The sequence below is a fragment of the Fusarium keratoplasticum genome, chromosome 1 (assembly GCF_025433545.1).
Source record: "Fusarium keratoplasticum isolate Fu6.1 chromosome 1, whole genome shotgun sequence".
Classification (NCBI taxonomy): Eukaryota; Fungi; Ascomycota; class Sordariomycetes; order Hypocreales; family Nectriaceae; genus Fusarium; species Fusarium keratoplasticum.
The window spans coordinates 3,764,251-3,783,635 of record NC_070529.1 but is presented as its reverse complement, the minus strand read 5'-3'; the positions used below and the strand labels follow the sequence as shown (position 1 = coordinate 3,783,635).

At 53.3% G+C, this 19,385-nt stretch overlaps 7 protein-coding genes across 7 annotated transcripts; 5 read left to right on the top strand and 2 right to left on the bottom strand.

Moving 5' to 3' along the window:
- Nucleotides 1-1,831: 1,831 nt before the first annotated feature.
- NCS57_00114200 (Transcriptional activator HAP2) lies at nucleotides 1,832-2,764 on the top strand (the record flags this gene model as incomplete). Its single annotated transcript, XM_053051214.1, has 1 exon — nucleotides 1,832-2,764. One exon carries the CDS (start codon nucleotides 1,832-1,834, stop codon nucleotides 2,762-2,764), a length of 933 nt encoding a protein of 310 aa, XP_052919729.1.
- Nucleotides 2,765-4,240: 1,476 nt separating this feature from the next.
- NCS57_00114100 (APH domain-containing protein) lies at nucleotides 4,241-8,613 on the top strand (the record flags this gene model as incomplete). The annotated part of the gene is made up of 9 exons (XM_053051213.1): nucleotides 4,241-4,339; nucleotides 4,405-5,021; nucleotides 5,073-5,453; nucleotides 5,540-5,567; nucleotides 6,155-6,479; nucleotides 6,530-7,181; nucleotides 7,237-7,554; nucleotides 7,605-7,668; nucleotides 7,735-8,613. 9 exons carry the CDS (start codon nucleotides 4,241-4,243, stop codon nucleotides 8,611-8,613), a joined length of 3,363 nt encoding a protein of 1,120 aa, XP_052919728.1.
- A 635-nt stretch (nucleotides 8,614-9,248) lies between these two features.
- On the top strand, nucleotides 9,249-10,250 carry NCS57_00114000 (uncharacterized protein; the record flags this gene model as incomplete). Its single annotated transcript, XM_053051212.1, has 1 exon — nucleotides 9,249-10,250. Exon 1 carries the CDS (start codon nucleotides 9,483-9,485, stop codon nucleotides 10,248-10,250), a length of 768 nt encoding a protein of 255 aa, XP_052919727.1. The 5' UTR covers nucleotides 9,249-9,482.
- A 320-nt stretch (nucleotides 10,251-10,570) lies between these two features.
- Nucleotides 10,571-11,103, bottom strand: NCS57_00113900 (Small nuclear ribonucleoprotein Sm D1; the record flags this gene model as incomplete). The annotated part of the gene is made up of 3 exons (XM_053051211.1): nucleotides 10,571-10,872; nucleotides 10,934-10,983; nucleotides 11,090-11,103. The coding sequence occupies 3 exons, from the start codon at nucleotides 11,101-11,103 to the stop codon at nucleotides 10,571-10,573; spliced, it is 366 nt and encodes a 121-aa protein (XP_052919726.1).
- Nucleotides 11,104-11,807: 704 nt separating this feature from the next.
- Nucleotides 11,808-14,481, top strand: NCS57_00113800 (CULLIN-2 domain-containing protein; the record flags this gene model as incomplete). Its single annotated transcript, XM_053051210.1, has 3 exons — nucleotides 11,808-11,876; nucleotides 11,977-14,249; nucleotides 14,304-14,481. 3 exons carry the CDS (start codon nucleotides 11,808-11,810, stop codon nucleotides 14,479-14,481), a joined length of 2,520 nt encoding a protein of 839 aa, XP_052919725.1.
- A 740-nt stretch (nucleotides 14,482-15,221) lies between these two features.
- Nucleotides 15,222-15,696, top strand: NCS57_00113700 (U6 snRNA-associated Sm-like protein LSm2; the record flags this gene model as incomplete). Its single annotated transcript, XM_053051209.1, has 4 exons — nucleotides 15,222-15,235; nucleotides 15,304-15,451; nucleotides 15,502-15,604; nucleotides 15,665-15,696. 4 exons carry the CDS (start codon nucleotides 15,222-15,224, stop codon nucleotides 15,694-15,696), a joined length of 297 nt encoding a protein of 98 aa, XP_052919724.1.
- A 241-nt stretch (nucleotides 15,697-15,937) lies between these two features.
- Nucleotides 15,938-18,454, bottom strand: NCS57_00113600 (uncharacterized protein; the record flags this gene model as incomplete). The annotated part of the gene is made up of 1 exon (XM_053051208.1): nucleotides 15,938-18,454. The coding sequence occupies one exon, from the start codon at nucleotides 18,452-18,454 to the stop codon at nucleotides 15,938-15,940; it is 2,517 nt and encodes an 838-aa protein (XP_052919723.1).
- Nucleotides 18,455-19,385: the final 931 nt, after the last annotated feature.

Here is a 19,385-nt window from a genome sequence, read left to right as displayed (position 1 = left end):
CATACGCGACAGCGCGTCGTTCGCAGCTGGGGCAGGCAGTCGACCGTGTCAGCACACCCAGCATTGTCTCTGCCTCGTCTCCAAAACGCGTCTTTTCTTTTTGGCATTTTCACTGGCGCGCATTTCTTCCGCTTGCCCACGGCTCACTCCAACCTTGGCCACTGCGCTGCGCTGCACTGCATGGTTCTGGTGTCACTTACACAGACTCGACGTCGCCGATAATCTACCGCGTTTCATGCTGACAACGCGATCACAGCTGCCGCACCTCTGTCACGGCTTGAAATTCAAGCGAGGCGCTCCTACACGCCATTGCTGTACGTACAAGTTTTTCCATTTTGGTTCTTTTACCCCCAGTGTTCTGGCAGAAGGGCGGTCGCGTGGAATTCGAGCACGCCCTCTTTCGTTTCGCCCGCCGCCGACCTGCCTGATTCAAACGTCACCGACCAGACATGCCACTCTGGTTTCCACTCCACCACATAAGCATCATCCCCTCTTCCCCCACGAAACAGCCTACTCGGGTGTCCGCTTCGTGACACAGAGTCAATGATGTTGTTGAAAGAGATATTGTCCCCTGGTTCTCGCTTTCACCCCTATCCTTGTCGTTCAGCCTTGATATGCACACCAGTCCCTTTGTTTGCGTCCCGTTCCTCTGGCCAGCCAATAACCCGCTCTGGCACCCTGTTGCAAGGCGCAGGGCCGCAGCTATCCAGAGTCCCGGAAGGGAATCGAGTCTCCGCCACCAACCAGCTTGGGCGCCGCCTTGCCTTGCCTCGATGCGAGTCCAACGGCGCTTATCTGGATGAGTGCAGCCCAAGGGCAGGCAGGTCGCTTCCCATGGCCATAGCGGACCGATTCAACCTCATCCGTCTCGGCATCGTCACTGACGATCAGACATGGGGTTGGCCAGGGACGTGACGAAAAGCGGTAGAAGCTGGTGTCGAGAGTACCAGTGTCTCTTGACATGGCCGTCACCAGTCTGCTCGGCGCAACAGGCTTCCCTCTGCTTTGAGGCCTCAAGTCAAAGCCCTTGCTTCCAACTCGAGGCCTGGCCAGCCTAGCACGCCGGGGTGGGCTGGTGGGCCCGCCTGTTGCATATTCCGTCATGCATGGGACTCTGGGCTGCCAACGCATCAAGAGTGGCTTTCCAGACGCGCATTTTGCACCCCTTCCCGCTCCCGTTGCCCGCCCCCGTTTTTCTTTCCACCGTCCCACCCCTTCATCCTAGCCTAGCATATATACAGCGTAGCTAACGCCTATGGTTGGACAGTTTTCTCCAGACAAAGCAACTGACCAGCCAGTGCTGTCTCTCGTCGCTCCTTGCCGTCTTCTCGGCTGCCATCTTGTTCCCTTGCCTAAACGGCATCGCTTACTTCTCACGTGGCTGTGTGAACCGCCGCATCAGCCACTACAGGCAGTATCCAGCCACGACATCAGCTCGCATATGCTGTGGTTGACCGTCTGAGAGACCGCTTCTGCCCCATTTCAGCTTGCCACCTCACACACGTATGCCCAATCACTTGGGTACGCCTTCTCCCAGATCTGTCGCGACTAGAGCATCTTGAAGAGAGGGCTCCTGACTCGACAGCCCAACTCTACCCAAGCCAAACAGCTGGACCTTAAACCCACAACTCTCCAACTCGGTTTCCCATTGCATTGCAACTATTCGTCATTTGCTTCTCTGTCGAACGGATTTTTGGACGTCAGAATTGTTACGCGTCTTACATCTTTGGTCGAATCCAGCTCTGAACCCCAACACGCCATCAACGAATTGAAACGCGACGAGGACGCCTATCCTCGACACCTGCCAATCAAACTGGATTGCTAGCGGATAATGGACTACGGCCAATATCAACAGCAAGGACAAAACACGAACTCAGGCTACGCGAACTCTGGTGCTGCTAACAACATCACTTCGCCCACAAACAACATCAACCAGCACACGGTGCAGACGTCGCCCATTATCCCCCAGCAGCCGCACCAGGCTCAGCCTCAAGGACACAACATGTATCAACCACAATACGGCGTGCCACAGCAGGGCATGCAGCAAGTTTATGGCATGCCCGGAATCCAGGCGGCCGCAATGGCTGCGACCGCTGCCGCGTCTGGCTCCAATTATGGTTATATGCCCTCAGATCCCAACATGCCTCAAAGCTCCCCTCGTATGGGCGGCGCCACCGCTAAGAAGGACAATCGCCAGTCTCCTCGCATGAACAACATGACACAGATTCCCGCCCGCCGAATGAGCCAGGTCACCAGCCCTGGGGTTCCCAACGCGTCGACCATGATGAGCCACGCCGGCGCGCGACCGGGCGTTGCCCCACCTCAAATGCCGGCCGCACAGATGCAACATCCGCAATCCCCGGAGATGCCGGCCGGAGGCGGCGTTGAGGAATCGCCACTATATGTCAATGCCAAGCAGTTTCATCGAATTCTCAAGCGGCGTGTTGCCCGACAAAAGCTTGAGGAACAGCTTCGACTGACCTCGAAAGGCCGAAAACCCTACCTTCACGAATCGCGACATAACCACGCAATGCGCCGTCCGCGTGGCCCTGGTGGTCGATTCCTCACAGCAGAAGAAGTCGCCGCCATGGAGCGCGACGCTGGCAAGGGAGACGGCAAAGCTGATGATTCCGCGGCCGGAGATAAGGCGTCTGGATCCGCAGGAACCAAGCGCAAGTCTGCAGCCGACTCTTCGTCAACGAACAAGAGAGCTAAGACGGACACAGCGAGCCCAAGGGACGACGAAGATGAAGACGAGGGTTGATCGTATACTATATGTATAAATCACCCAAGTCTCCTTTGTTGACCTATAAGCGGTTTACGACGTCACGACAGCAGCACGATTGTTCCTTCTTTTCAACTCCCCACTCGAGTCTATCTAGGGGGTCGGCGACGGGCGAGGGGGTTTATTGTCGACCGGACGGGGGTGTCTTCGGTTAATATGGGTCTGTGTCTTTTTTTCTCAAGTTTTGACACCTTCGTTTACGGCTCTTACAGGGCTGTCGGGGCCATGCCAGGACCCGGCAGCTCTCTTGATTTTTTGTTTCATTGTAATACAGCACTGGACTGGCAACAGCATGTCACGCCTGTACTCGGATGGGTGTGGCCTCAGGAATATCGGATGGACAGAATGCATGGACGATTCAACATGATGGATACCCCCTCTTTGTTATTTCGTTCGGGCCTTTCTCCTTTGTCTTTTTCGGTTCTCTCATTCTTATTTTTGTCGAACTCTTTGAAGATGGTTCGCAGCTCGTGCGACGTGGGTCTGGCACCAACGAAGTCAGTCACTTGGCTGCTGATGCATATTGCCCATGTATGTGGGCAGGCATTCCAATACAAGTTGACAAGCGAGGGCGGGATGGAGAGGAGAACAACAAACCCGAATATGCGAAAAAGAAGAAAAAAAAAGAAAAAAGAAGAATATTTTGTCACATGTTAAATACTTCGGGAAGAGAGAAGAAATGAGGACTGGTTTATGGACTTGGTGCTCCTCGTGGCCCCATGGATGTATAAGTTTAGAGTTGCCGCCGAGTATGATTCAATGCCGGATCACCAGTAGCAGAGGGAGACAGTGTCTGAAAATCTAAGCGTGTACATGATTTACACTTTGTTGTTTAATTTGGCTTGTTGTTCTCTGTTGTGAATGTGTAAGTGGCTGTATTAACATGGGAAGAAAACAGGCATAACATTTGGTAGATTCTTCAAGATTCTCATCTACCTAGGTATTTGGCATAAGTGAATGACTGTCACTACAACACATGGTAAAGCTATGGTGACCAACCCTTCGTGTCTGGCTTGTCCACTTACCACTGTCTAGCTATCCATGAACGTCTTTGATAAGCGTAGCCGAACTCAGCCAGATGAATCGATTGTTCATTGGCTCGGGATCAAAATGCGGCCCCTTATTAGTCTCCATGGCAAGATGCCGAGGAGACGTGACACAATGTGGAGAGATTGGGGAAGAGGGGCAAGGCATGGCCCGCGGCGATGAACTGTATGTAACCTGACCGACCCCAGATTTGGACCTCGGCATGTCCTAGTACGGGGACCTCAGCTGCAACATAAGCATGTAAAGGCGACCTGGCGACCCCGGTCAGACTGACTTGGGCTTTGTTTAGCTGTCGAGACTTTTATAACCTTCTCCTGTCACATACAATTTACGTCTCGCGAGACCTGGAAGCTCCCTTCATCACTGAGCAGCCCACACCATTAAGACGAGGAACTAACACTCTTGGTCATGGCTGGCAGGGTACGGCAGCCCGTCGACGAGGCGGCGCTCGAGAGGTACATCTCGGATAATGTGCCAGCTATCAAGACGCCGATTGATCTGAAGCAGGTGAGTTCACGACCGTCTTTCGATGATAGGAATGGCTGCGATGCTGACCATGTGACGTCAATCAGTTCGGCTTTGGTCAATCCAACCCCACGTACCAGATCACGGCCGCTGATGGTCAGCGCTTCGTGATGCGAAAGAAGCCTCCTGGAAAGCTCCTCTCCAAGACGGCGCACAAGGTTGAGCGTGAATATCGCATCATGCACGCTCTTGAGCACACTGACCTTCCGGTGCCCAAGACGTACTGCCTGTGCGAGGATGACTCGGTCATCGGCACCCCGTTCTACATCATGGAGTTTCTCGACGGGCGCATCTTTGAGGACTTTACCATGCCGGGTATCGAGCCCGCTGAGCGTGAGGCCATGTGGCGCGACGCTGTGGTGACGCTCGCGCGCTTCCACGCCGTCGATTTTCAAAAGGTTGGTCTGGAGAAGTTTGGCAGGGCATCAGGGTTCTACCCTCGACAGATCAACACGTGGGTCACCATCTGCGGGAGCCAGGAGAAGGCCGTGGACGTGGAGACGAAGGAGGCGGTTGGAAGGCTTCCCAACTTTGACGAGACGGTGCGCTTCTTCAAGAATGAGCGACTGCAGCCCAAGGACCGGGCGACTCTTGTGCATGGCGACTACAAGATCGACAACCTGGTGTTTCACAAGACGGAGCCGAGAGTCATTGGCATTCTAGAGTATGTTTTTACCTTGTTGTTTGGTGACATCTGACTGACTTTCTGGTATAGCTGGGAGATGTCCACGATCGGGCATCCTCTATCCGACGTGTGCAACTTCTTGACCAACTTCTACACTTCCAAATACCCGGGAACCACGCCCTACGACGTGTCCAAGTTCCTCCCCGGACGGACGCCGGGCCTGCCGCAGCCGGAGCAGATCCTGGAGTGGTACACGGCGGAGAGCGGGTACGACCCCCGAGCCGAGGTGCCATGGGGCATGGCCTTTAGCATCTGGAAGCTGGCGGGTGTGTGCCAGGGGATCGCGGCGCGGTACGCGGCGAGGCAGGCGAGCAGCGAAAAGGCCAAGCAGTACTCGATGACCAGGGGACCGCTGGCAAAGGTCGCTTGGGAGTTGGCCAAGGAGGCTGGGGCTGGCAAGGAGGCAAAGCTGTGAGGGAAGGGATGTGTAATTAGGGTGGTGCTTTGACAGGGTATGCATGTGTTTTAGAGAGTTGATACAGATCATAACTATCTAGATCTATGCGCATGAAAGAGATGGTGATTGTAGGTTGTCTTCTTGTTAGTGTCTCTCCATGGTTCTGTGCACATTTCATGCACGTGGACGCCAAGTCTCCAATGAACGATGGACTGCAACCCAACAAATGAAGCCTCCCATTCTCCCTTCAGGGTCCCTTATCTAATGCCTGATCTGATTTGCTTCTGTCACATCATGTCAAAAGATGCATAAGAAACTTGGCCCAAGCCGATCCAGGTTCGCCACGTTTTTTCGCCCAGGGCACAGCTATCGTCCAATCAGTGGCGCAGTTCTAGTGCGACATCAGCGAGATTCAAGATCCAAAACACTGAGCGTTTATGACGTTGCACGTTGCCAAAGGGATTCGATTTCATTTCCTGCATAGTTTTTCTCTTCTTCAAGGCTTTGGACGTGCATTGAATCTTGATCTTGATTGACTCTTCTTGCCAAGGCTTAAATACCCTTAGATACTGCCTGAGCCTTCTTATCTTGGTAGCCAGGTTAATCGCTCGCTTGCCCTTCGGACTTTTGAAAACTTATCTCTTCAACAACCCGACGACGCGATCATCGGCTGGATTTCACCATCTCCAACGCCTCACTTGATTGACCACTTCAGGCCGGCCCGTCAATGGCTGGCAACATCCGCCGGCGCATCACGCTGCCGGACCCCGGATTCGATCCGAGAGCGGACGAGAGGCGTCCTCTGCTGGGCACCCGCCTCAGCACGGGCGGCGTCGAGAACGCCGAGGCCGTCTACAGCTGCATGACGGATCCTCACAGCCACTTGCCCGTGTACACCAACATCCACCGCATCCGTCGCGACATTATCAGCGTGGTTGAGGACTATCTGAGCCTGGAGCAGCTGCAGGACCTGAGGATCAACGTCACGGTTGTGAGGCCGCTGGTGGACAAGTTCTATGGCCTGAATGACATTTCTATCAGTAAGACAGACTCAACTTTATTCTCACAACTTCTTACTGACCTATCATAGTCTACTGTCTGCTGGTCAACCGTGCTCAGTTTCTCGATGAGCAGTCTCATCTCAACAACAGACACAATGTCAATTTTACGCGCGCCACCCTGTGCGAGCTCATCGCGACACGCATCCTCCGTCGCTTCGGCGAGGCTCACGGCGGCCACGAAGGCCTCCTCCTGCTGGCCCACATCCTCGTCGCCGGCTTCGAACCCTTCCAGAACGCCCCTGATGAGATCCGCGCCGAGGCGGAGCGCATCACCACCTGGGTTCACCACAAGACCCTGCCGTCTCTCGAGATTGCCATTGTGACTGAGAGCAAGCACTTTTTGAGCTCTGCTACTTGCCAAAAGGTTGTCAATGCCATCTACGAGGGCCGTATCGTCTATACTCCTTCAACTTTCTGGGACATAATCCCCGATCACTACAAGCTGAAGCCTATATCCATCTACGAGCCTCGCGAGTCACCTCTTCTCAACCAGTACCGGCTCATTGTTCCTCGCACCCGGAACATTCTCGAGTCTCTCCAATTCGCAGTGCTACTCGCTCTGTATTTTAGCGTCATGATTCTAAGGAGCCAGGGCTTACACAATGGCGTCGAGGTTGCCTTTGCCATCTTTGCTTTTGGATGGGGTCTGGACCAGTTTGCTACCATCCTAGCACACGGATGGTGAGTTTACGCTTATCACCACTTGATACTTCAGGAGTTTGCTGACTGTATTTAGGAGCGTGTATACCCAGAACCTCTGGTCATTTCTCGATGTCGCCTTTGTACTTATCTATTGGGTATACCTCGTCTTGCGCATCTACGGATGGCGTGTTGGTGATACAAACATGATTGAGCAAGCATACGATGTGCTGGCGCTCGCAGCCCCTGTGCTGGTTCCGCGGTTGGCGTTCAACCTGCTTAGCGACAACTTGGTCTTTTTGTCATTGAGGTCGATGATGGCTGATTTCTTCTTTCTGACGGCGCTGTCAGCTTGGTGTTTCCTGGGCTTCTTGCTGTCGCTTCTCTGGCTCGGCGAGGGAGCTCACCCCATAGTGTATGTCTCGCTCAGACACCTTGACAAGTCTTGCACTCACAATATTCTAGGACCATCTCGAAATGGATGATCTACATCTGGTTTGGGCTTGACGGTACAGGCATCCAACGATCGGTAAGTACATGACACTCCTCTTCCCATCGAGTTTTCTCAATATAGAGATGTCTAACATATGTCCAGACCGAGTTTCACTGGCTATTAGGACCGAGTGTCATGGTGGCCTTTGCTTTCCTGGGTAACACACTGTTCCTCACAATCCTGGTGTCCATGTTGTCCAACACCTTTAGCAACATCTCATCCAACGCCCTACAAGAGATCAACTTTCGACGAGCAGTTCTCACCCTCGAGGGCGTCAAGGCTGACGCCGTCTTTGCGTACCAGCCCCCGTTCAACATTCTCGCAGTGTTTCTGTTCATCCCCCTCAAGTTCATCGTCAACCCCCGGTGGTTCCACAAGATCCACGTCGCGGCTGTCAAAACCCTCAACTTCCCGGTACTTATCCTCATCGCCGTTGCCGAGCGTCGCCTGCTCTGGCCTTCTCGGGTTGTCGAGGACCCTACCGAGGTCAAGGTTCCACCGCCGACCAAGAGTCGGTTTTGGAAGAAGTGGCGGTTGACCGTCCACCGAGATCTGCGTGCCGTGTTCCAGGTTCCACCACCGGATACGGTGCACGACGATATCGCCGTCGACGACGACTTGACACATCATCTTATTCGAAGACAGTTTACGCGGAATGCGACAGCTGAGCTCGACCATAACCGCCCGAACGATCCTAGTGTTCGACGTCCGTCCCGACGTGACTCCATGTTCCCGGGCATCCCACAGAAGCTTCGAGGGTCATTTTCTGACGCCGATGTTCTAGAGGGAACGGCGGAGAGGCTCGCAAACATGGAAAGGGCCATGCGCAGAATGGAAACCATGCTCTCACGGCTCGTCCCATCCAGCGAGGAAGCAATTGAAGACGATAGTAACGATGCGGAGCTAGACGAGAGCGGTACACTTAGAGACGACAACACGGCAGCATCTTCATTCAGGGGCTTGATGGATCGGGTTTCATAAGCATTGCGTGGAGTTTTTTTTAGGGTGTGATTCTCATCAGAATGCGTTTAGAAAGAGGCACTGGCTCGGCGTTTGTATGCGAGGGCTTGGATACTGATTCACAGGCCCTGGCCCAATAAGTTTTCTTAACAATACAACTTTCTTTATTAACCAACATCTCATGCGATATTCCCCACCTTCAAGTTCGCCCAACCTCAAACAGCCACCAACATGTGCACCCTAACCTGCTTCGAGCACAAAGACTGCAAGCACATCTGGGTCGTCCTCACGGAGCCGTGCGAGCCGCTCATGGGTCTCAACAACTGCCCGACCTTTTGCGATGGCACGGCCAAGCAACCTCCCAAATACTATCGCACGAAGAGTCGACCCTGCCCTCGTTGCCATCTCCACGGCGAGTACGACCGCAACCTGGTCCGGATGGTTGAGGGTATGGGATGGGGGATCAAGTGGGGGGTTGGACCTGGGAGAGATGATTGGGGTTGCGAAATGAAGTGTGTGGTTCTTTGAGGATTTTCATGAGTCATGATGAACGGATGGGTGATGATGGAGGGTCAAGATGGCTTGTTGAAGCAGGACCTGAGTTAAGAGTGTCCAAAGCTGGGCTGTGATCGAAGCCCTGAAGAGGTCCTATATGTTCTCGAGACGACCTCATATTTCGACATCGCATACCATCGAGGCATCTGAAATTCAACAATTCATTGCTCTTCCCTTGTTTGGTTTACCCTCGGTTGATATTGACAGCTCTGATACTTGAACTCCAGCTGCATCACGTGCCACACCCACTTTCCTCCGTGATAGTTTTTCTCATCGTGCAGCTTGTGAAGCTTCACAACTCAACTACATCCCTAAATTCCCCAATTGCATACACCATGTTACCGACCCCGGACACTTCTCACGTCCCCTACGAGCGAGTCTATGAACCCGCAGAGGACTCCTACCTCCTCCTAGATACGCTTTCATCCGCAACAGAGACTGCATTTCTCAACCAAGCCTTCCCGGATGCTGCCCCCCTCGTGGTGGAGGTCGGCACTGGCTCAGGAGTCGTCCTCGCCTTTGTCAACGCCCATGCGCAGACTCTCTTTGGCACACGCAACATCCTCACCGCGGGCGTCGACATGAATGCCTTTGCGTGCCGCGCCACTGTCGGCACCGTTGGCAAGGCTGAGTCTGATAATGCCGACACCCACGGCTTGTACCTGGGCTCGTGCATGGGCGACCTCGTCACTCCTTGGCGTGAGGGCTCTGTCGACGTCCTCATCTTCAACCCGCCGTATGTACCCACGCCCGAGATGCCTGCTCGACCCGAGTCGTTTACAGCGGATGATCTGGCTGTGAGCGCGAAACCCTCCTTTGATGAAGACTCATACCTCTTGGCTTTGTCGTACGCTGGTGGACTAGACGGTATGGAGACGACCGACAGGCTTATCGAAGGGCTACCACAAGTCCTGTCCCGTCGTGGATGTGCCTACATCCTCCTCTGTGCCCAAAACAAGCCTGAAGAGGTCAAGCAGCGCATCCAAAGATTCGGACCCGAGTGGCGGACTCTTACCGTGGGGACCAGCGGCAAGCAGGCTGGCTGGGAGAAGCTGCAGATCGTGCGAATATGGCGAGAGTATGCGAACCTAGTAGAGGAATAGGTATAGAGAAGGAAATGCCGGGTTGGAGGCGTGCAAGAGCATGTATTCAGATATCTTTCCATACCAAACAAGCGATACCCACCCGCCGATGATTCATACAGTTTTTAGGGCCAAGCATCCCGAACGCCAATCCATTGGTGAATAGTTGATATCGTCGCGATACCGTTTGATAAAACCCCTCACGTCGTCGCGCCCCGTCCGCGGTCCCGATCTCTTCAAGCCCTACTCGACCTTCTCCCATCCATCTCTCTGTCTGTATACCCATTCGTGTGGCCATTGATTCCATTCGTGTGGCCATTGGCCCCATCCGTGTAGCCGTTCTAAGGTCGTCCTCCCCGTCCGCGGCCGCGACCACGTCCTCTGCCGCCACCCCTGCCGCGCCCTCGGCCACCGCCCCGCTCGGCCTCCTTGCGGGCCTTGTTCTTGGGCTTGGGCGCATCGTCGATGAGGAGGGTGTCGAGGGGTAACGAGTCGGGGAGGATAAAGTATCGGATGGTGGAGCCTCGGATGTTCATGGTGTCGAGGGAGACGGGGTCCTGGCCCTTGATCGTCATCTTGACGTTTCGGAGGGCCGTGTTCATCTGGGGGGAGACGGAGGAGATGGTGCCGTGGACGATGGTGCCTGTACCAAGGTCAGTGTTAAGCTCGAGAGTTTGTGAATGAGGGGTATGCTGCTCCCGTACCATTCTTCAACTCAATTGTCACCGTCTCGTTGGCGCATTTCATTAGGAATCTGGTCGTGACATGTTAGCCCAGGAGCTCGTGCTTGAAAGAGAAAGCTCAGCATAATCTCCCAACTGCGGCGCGGCGCATGATATGGAAGGGGGGTTTGAGCTTACCGAACGAGCTTCATCTTGGCGGCTTATGAGTGTAAAATGCGCTTCAGCCGCTAAGAGATGTTGAGTGGTGAATGCTCTAAAAGTCGGTCGGTCGAGGTTGGGTCTCGCGCGCGTCGTGGATTCGGCGTGAGGCTGAGGCTGCAACACGGCCTCGAGAAAGTCGGTCGGAAAAATCCAGGTTCGGGAGCTGGGAAGGTGCACGTGACGTTTCCTGTGCTGGAAGGGAAGGTCAATGTTTGCTTGAGAGTTCCCCACGTGACCGGTTGAGCTTCGGACAAGCACCCACATGCTGCCCCGGACCAAAGTTAATTGGGCAGCCTTATCGATAAGAAGTTCGGGGCGCTCAGTAACCCAGTTCGCGGACCAGCTGGAGACCGAATGGCCACCCATAAATTGGATTGCAGCCTCGTCTCGTCAATCCTGAGCATGTCATCCTTCACGAAGCTCGCCTGATGCCTGTGCCCCGAGTTTCCTCTTCTCCCCCTGGACCATCCGCTGGATACTCGGGGTCAGAATCCTCCGTTCCGTTGCATTAACTGACTCTCGCTTCTTTGCCTGTAGCGCAGCGGCCCTTCTACCCCCGCCTCGAGACCGACTCCCCTCTACCGTTACCCCACTATCCTCTGAGTTCAAGCCAACCCGAGCCACGCGAACGCGCTCTGCCTGCATTAATTTGCTACTTGACGACGACATCTCGAGAGATCTTGGGCACGGCAACATGATATCCGGAAGAGGCGGATCTGGCGCACGAGCTGGGCGGATTCGGCCCCCTCGTCGCATCGTGCGTGTAAGTCTGGAAAGCGCCCTTCCACGGGCATGTCGAGAATTCGAACTATGCAAGGGGAGGCTATGTGCTTGGGTGAAGTATGCTGATCTCACCGTTACAGCCGAACGAACGCGACGAAGGAGGCGACTTTGAGGCTTGCTGGAACATGCTCAAGGAGGCCCTCCGCGACATCCACCAGAAGAACTGCAGCCGACTGTCCTTCGAAGAACTCTATCGCGCAGCCTACAAAATTGTTCTTAAGAAGAAAGGTGAGGCCTTGTATGATCGGGTCAAGGCTTTCGAAGAGCAGTGGTTTGCCGATCATGTTATCCCCAAGATCCGAGACCTCGTTACCACGAGCCTGATCAACATCGGCGTCGAGCGAACATCGGTGACGTCGGTCAACGAGAGACGTCAAACGGGAGAAAAGTTCCTCAAGGGACTACGAGACACGTGGGAGGATCACAACATGTCGATGAACATGACGGCCGATATTCTCATGTACCTCGATCGGGGCTATTCACATCTCGAGGCTCAGCGAGTACCCATCTTCGCCACCACCATCGCCCTCTTCCGAGATCACATCCTACGTTCTTGCCTGAACTCCAACACCAAGGATACCGTCATTGATATCCTGATATCCGTCATCCTTGACCAGATCGATATGGAGCGTGAGGGAGATATTATCGACAGAAACCTCGTTCGAAGCTGCAGTCGTATGCTTAGTTGTCTCTACGAGACTGAGGAGGAGAGCGAGAACGACAAGTTATACCTCACCGTATTCGAGCCTCGATTCCTCGCCAACAGCAAAGCGTATTATGCCGCGGAAGGCAAGAAGCTTTTACGTGAGTCAGATGCCGGCACCTGGCTTCGACACACGCAGCAGCGACTAAACGAGGAAATTGACCGGTGCGGAACTACGATTGAGTTGGAGACGTTACCAAAGGTTACGGAGACCATCGACCAGGAGCTCATTGTCGCCCACATGTCCGAGTTCCTTGCGCTGGAAGGGAGCGGGTTGAGGTGGATGATCGACAACGACAAGATTGACGAACTCTCTATCCTTTACCGTCTTATCTCGCGAGTCGACCCCAAGAAAACGGCACTTAAAGAAATCTTGCAGCACCGTGTGGTTGAGCTTGGTTTGGAGATTGAGAAAAACCTCAAGAGCACCGATTTCTCGACTGGCCATGGTGAAGGCGAGGATGGTGGCGAAGGAGACAAGGCAAAGACTTTGAACCCTGCTGCGCAGCAGACAGCTGCTGCTGTCAAGTGGGTGGATGATGTGTTGCGTCTGAAGGACAAGTTTGATGCTCTCTGGACGCAGTGCTTCCAGAACGACTTGATCATCCAGAGCGCCCTGACCAAGAGCTTCTCCGACTTTATCAACATGTTTGCTCGGTGCTCTGAATACGTCTCGTTGTTTATCGATGATAACCTGAAGAGAGGCATCAAGGGCAAGACGGAGGCTGAGGTCGATGTCGTCCTTGAAAAGGCAATTGTTCTGATTCGGTACCTGCAGGATAGGGACCTGTTCCAGACGTATTACCAGAGACACCTAGCACGACGACTTCTCCACGGAAAGTCGGAGAGCCATGACGTGGAAAAACAAATCATTTCTCGGATGAAGCAAGAAATGGGCCAGCAGTTCACTAGCAAGTTTGAGGGCATGTTCAGAGACCTGGCCACTTCCTCTGATCTTAGCAGCGGCTACCGAGACCACATCCGCAACGTTGGTGACGGTGCCAAGGTCATAGATCTCAACATCAACGTGCTCACGACAAACTATTGGCCTCCTGAAGTTATGGGTCGAACTGCACAGATTGGCGAGGGTTCTCGGGTGACGTGCGAATACCCACCGGAGGTGCAACGACTACAAGCGAGCTTCGAGCAGTTCTATCTTACCAACCGCAACGGACGCAAGCTCACCTGGATTGGCACAACTGGAAGTGCCGATGTCAAGTGTACATTCCCGGCTATCCCTGGCAAATCTGGTCCGTTGTCTCGGGAGCGAAGATATGAGATCAATGTGCCAACCTTTGGCATGGTTGTTCTGTTACTCTTCAACGACCTGGCCGAGGGCGAGTCTCTCAGCTTTGAGGAGATTCAAGCCAAGACCAACATCTCGACCCCGGATCTTATGCGAACTCTAACGGCCATTGCTGTGGCACCCAAATCACGCGTCCTGGCCAAGGAGCCCCTGTCCAAGTCGGTGAAGCCCACTGACAAATTCTCCTTCAACGCCTCCTTCCAGAGCAAGACGATCAGAATCAAGGCGCCCATAATCAACGCAGTATCCAAGGTTGAGGACACGAGTGAGAGAAAGAAGACTGAGGAAAAGAACAACCAGACGAGAGCTCACATCGTTGACGCGGCGGTTGTGAGAATCATGAAGTACGTACTTGGGATGGTGAACCACACGCGTGTAGACATACTAACCAGCTACAGGTCCCGCAAGGAACTCAGCCACTCGCAGCTCGTCAGCGAAGTTCTCACTCAGCTCTCTGGCCGGTTCCGACCCGAAGTGTCCCTCATCAAGAAGCGTATCGAGGATCTCATCGCGAGAGAGTACCTGGAGCGACCCGACGAGGACGGCATGCCATCACTGTACCGCTACGTGGCCTAAATCCGCCATGGCTAATGTCACGAAATCACGAAAGGAGGAAAGTGAAAACCACCATTTACTGGGCTTTGCATGGCGTTGGGAGGGGGCATGGATCTCGATTGATTTAACTACATAACGTAGCGCATGAACTGGGCACGGGAGCGCTTTTTACTGTGTGGCCCAGCTGTATTGGAAAGCGAGGGCGTGCATATGGGAAACAAGGCACTCGCTGCTGCATAAAGAAAATGCCATTTGACATGTTCCTGAGATGTTTGACCACATCCAGGGGAGGTGTACCAAGGCGCGGGGAGGGGAGTTGAATGGTTCGTCCTGTTCAAGGACTGTGTAACTACAGAGTGAATATGAAGTAGACTGAATGCCTGATAGAATCAACAATAAGAGACCCAAGCATAGGAATTATATTTATAATACCATGTCACCTTTGCTCGTTTTCTCTGAATTACCACTTGATTCACGCGTGACGTGCCCTGATGGGAGGCGATTGAGAGTTTGATACAGTCACGTGACAATCACCGTCGTGTGCCTAGGCGTTCATGATGGAGATCCTGCACCACCAACCAACTAAATCGCCCACGTCCTCATCTGAACCATTCTTTTACGCCGTTAAAGTCCGTGAATCAATCAAGAAGTCCCTATACCTCTTGCACACGGACAAATACTCCATTTAAACGTGAGACTAAGGCGTTGCGAGGCTCAGAAACCCCGGCTCATTCTCTCACTCACCCTCTACCGCCGACAAGATGCTCTTCTTCAGGTACTCATTCAGCCCTCCTCCCAACGTAACCTTTCATACCTGTTCACGTTCTGACATGAATTTTCAAGCTTCTTCAAGACCCTCATCGACCACGAGGTCACGGTCGAGCTCAAGAACGACATCCAGCTCAAGGGCATCCTCAAGAGCGTGGACCAGTACCTCAACATCAAGCTCGACGATATCCAGGTTGTCGAGGAGCTCAAGTACCCCCACATGGTGCGCCCCCTTTACTGTTATCAATTTTTGCAACGCTGACCTTGTAATAGAGCTCCGTTAAGAACGTCTTCATCCGTGGTTCCGTGGTGAGATATGTCCACCTCCCCGCTGCGTCGGTGGACACGCAGCTGCTGGAGGATGCCACCCGAAGGGGTAAGTAGTCCTGAATTTTCTTTACTGGAGAGAGAAGAAGACTGACTGGATGCGTTGTAGAAGCTGCGGCTCAGCAGGCAAAGGCCAAGTAAACAGAGTATTATGAAAGCAAAGCGACGTGTCATGGAATAGATTCCCAACAAGGGAGAGATGCATGGATAACTTGGAGTGGCAAAAGGGGGATTCATGTGGCGTTGGCTCCTGATATGGATAATGAAATGCTCTTCTTTTCCCATTCCGTGCTTGTGATGCTGTCATGACGAGACATTAGAGGGCCAAACGAGGCTTTACTTTACAGGCTACTATACACGATCCTATCCTACAACCATTTCGCTACCAATAGGCCCCCCCTCCCTTGCCCGATTTACCATCCCACAAATCCTTTTCTGATATCCTCTCATCGTCTTCACCCTCAATGAGTGGCACTACAATGCCTCCCCTCCTCCTCTCTGCCATCCAACGATCTATCCAGCACTTCATTCTTTTTCTAGACTGCTCACTGCCCACGTTGACGGTTGGGACCACCCTTTCAATCCTCAAACTCATGACAAACATGGCCAGCTCCCGGAAACTGCTGTGTTCCGAGTATGGCACGCCAAAGCACATGGCCTCCTTGGTGCTGCCCCTCTGCGGCACAAAGTCTTTGTATCCAAAACGGGTTCGCCAACCCTTGCCGTGAAGGATCTGCTCTGTCTGGATGCTTCCAGGTGAAGTATTTGCCCCGATAGCCTTGCCAGCGGGCCGAAAGTTCCAGCCACTGGGACGGAAGCCCACGATGCGACTGAAGTGAGGTTTGTAGCTGTTGAGATATTCCTGGAGAGTCTCGGCGCGTAGCTCCATTAGCATCTGCATATGAACCTGTGCCTCGAGGGGGTCAGAAGTCAGGAGAGCCGTTAACTCCGGGTCACCGAGTTGCTTGCATATCTTGATCTTTCCGGGTGACGCAAAGATCTTGGACTTTAATGCCTTGGCGATGGAGATGCAGATGCGTTCCTTGCCGATCGAGTAGGTACCGCATATTACCAACAAGCGCTTCCGAGGTCCTTTCTTGGCACCGTCTTTCCCTGCTTCGTTGGATTTTGGGCCCTTGAAGAACTTGCTGACGCCCTGAGTTCCCTGGGCACTGGCTTTGTCCCATACATCATCTTTGCAATCAGGGTCAGGCGACATTGATCCGCACAAGTCGGCACAGGCTTTGATGACGTCGTTTTGGGGCGGGAACGAGTAACGGGGATTGAGATATGTCGTGTCCAAGTAGCAGATGTCAATCTTTTGCTGCTTGACCTTTCCTGAGATGGAGTCGACGATCTCTGGTTTGAGTAGTGGATGCTGGACTTGAGCAGGACAAGCCCGAAAGTCTCCACAATGCAAGATGCGCTGAACTCGACTACCTATCCCATGCTTCATATTCTTCTGAAAGAGGAACAGGGAGCTCCCTGGGCAGTGGTTTGCAGGTATCATGGTGACTGATGCCCCATCAGTTCCAGGGATGTCGTAGGGCTTCTCAAACTCGAGCTCGACAACCCACTTCTCTGCGGTTCGAAGTTGTTGCTTGACCAGACTACCGGTAACCTTGCTACAGTATATAGGCCCATGTCTCCATTTAGCTGTTAGGCCAATGTAGTGGTCGCTGTGAAAGTGACTCAAAAAGTACGCCTTGCAACCCTCAACAGCGCCATAACGAAAGGCATCAACGCAGATGGAGAAGCCAGGCATGATCTTGTAAAAGGGGCACGTCCTCTCATAAGCCTGCTTCCCTCGAGAAGAGTGTTCAGCAGCAGCGGCTTCTGCCCACGCCGAATCCTCAGCATTGTTTGACATGAGCTTTGCAAATGCTGATTTAGGTGCGGAGCCTGAGGGATTCATCTTGAAAGGATTGGCTTGGCCGGGCCTAGGAATAGCAGCCCGCTCAAACCTTTTAATGACCTCAGTCGACTCTGTCTTGGAGGGCTCGGGTGGCTTTGTCGGGGCTTGGTTCTGCTTGTTTGATAAGGGGATCGGATTTCCGTCGAGGCAAGAGTTGACATGTCGAGTTGCTTCATCCGTGGAGATGCCGGCTAGACTCCCGTTGCAAATGGGACAACTCTCTATCATGGAACCATCATCGAGGGTGTCATCTGCAAAGTCTTCATGCTCAACGCCCCCGGCTTCTTCAGCCTCGAGCCGGGCTTGCTCCCTCATGAACCGCATCTCACGTGTCTCTTCACCTTCGAGGTCGTCTAATTCGAGTAAGTCTTCATCGGCGACGTCCTGGAGGTGGTCGAATTGTTCGTATGTCGAGTCGTCCTGTTTCAACGTGGGGGTCCTGCTTTCTGCGTCCTTGTTGTCGTCCTTAGCAAAACCGTCCATTTGGACCTCGTGATTTGGGGGTAGCTTTGTACATTGGCCAGTCTCTTTAGTTTCCTTGTTGGCGGTTTTTGTCTCGGGTTCGTCCTCGCCTTCGTCCTCGCTATCCGAGTCCATCACGAAAGGGGTCTTGATTTTGGGCTTGGGTTGCTTTGGCCGTGAGGCATTGTCTGCCTTGGGAGGCGACGAGGGTTGATTCACGGTGACCGCCGTCTCAGTTTTTATAATTGATTCCTTCTTTGTTGCATTTTCGGGTTCTTCGCTTAGCTTCCTTCTCTTGCTGGGCGATTCATCCTCGTTGTATCGAGCCGTGTCGTCGGCAGTGTAAATGTCTTCATCATCGACAGTTTGCGGCGCTGCACCCAAGAAAAGCGACGTCTCCTGCTTCCCTTCCTTTTTGAAGAAGCTGAGGATGCTCTGGTTGGCCTTGACGGGCTTTTTTGAGAAGTTGGAAGCGGGCTTCCTTGGTGTGCGGGATCGATTGGATTTGGTTGACGTAACCATTGTGAAGGGTGATTTGAGACGACGGAAACCAGGGGCGTTGAATCACTGCATGAAAAATCCAAGAAAGGCCTAATCGGGAAGGATTGAGATGGGGGTTAACGCCCAAGGGGCAGACACGACGACTTGCGAGGAGCACGAGAATCAGTCAAAGTGGGATGGGGGTTAACGCTACACGCGAGACCGCGCTGGGAGGCAAAGCGGGAATCGCGAAGTCACATGACGTCTATGTGGTGTCTTGGGAATCGCCATGACGGCCCTGACGATCGTAGGCAACCATTTGCACTACAATTATTTCGACGTATACAGTTCTTAGTGACCCAAATGGAATTGTGCTATTGCCCATTGATTTCGATGGGAGAAATTTGTCAGTTTTACTTTACTCATCTTTTCAAGCCTTGTTGCTTGATTTGTTGTATACTTTAGCCATGGCTCGTCGTTGAATTCCTTGGCGAAGCAATGACCACTTCGAAATCTGAACAGACTAGGATGTCATGAGAAGGGAAAAGAAGAGCACATACCCTTAATACGAGTCCTTCTTGGAGTGTCTACTTCAGAATATGACGGGCAAGATGATTTTACCATTATTGAATGCGACATCACAATATCCTCACAACAATCACTGCGGTTCGACCCGTGCCGCCACGACTTGACAAGCACCAACGCATGGACGCTCAGACAAGACGAGACAATAACCGTCCGGGCTGTAACCGCAGCCGCAGCTACTGTAGCTAATCACCACCGAGGCGCAACATGAGGAGATGAGGGTTGCATCTCTCCTCCCATGAAACTGGAATCCCCATACCTCTAACCCGGGCAAATGCTACTCTACCATGCGCTACGCTATGATGTCTCGCTCTTAAAACCAGGGCGCCACCTCCGCCGCCATCTTCAGCCTCTACCCTCCAACTCCAAACCTGTCACTGGCTCAGCG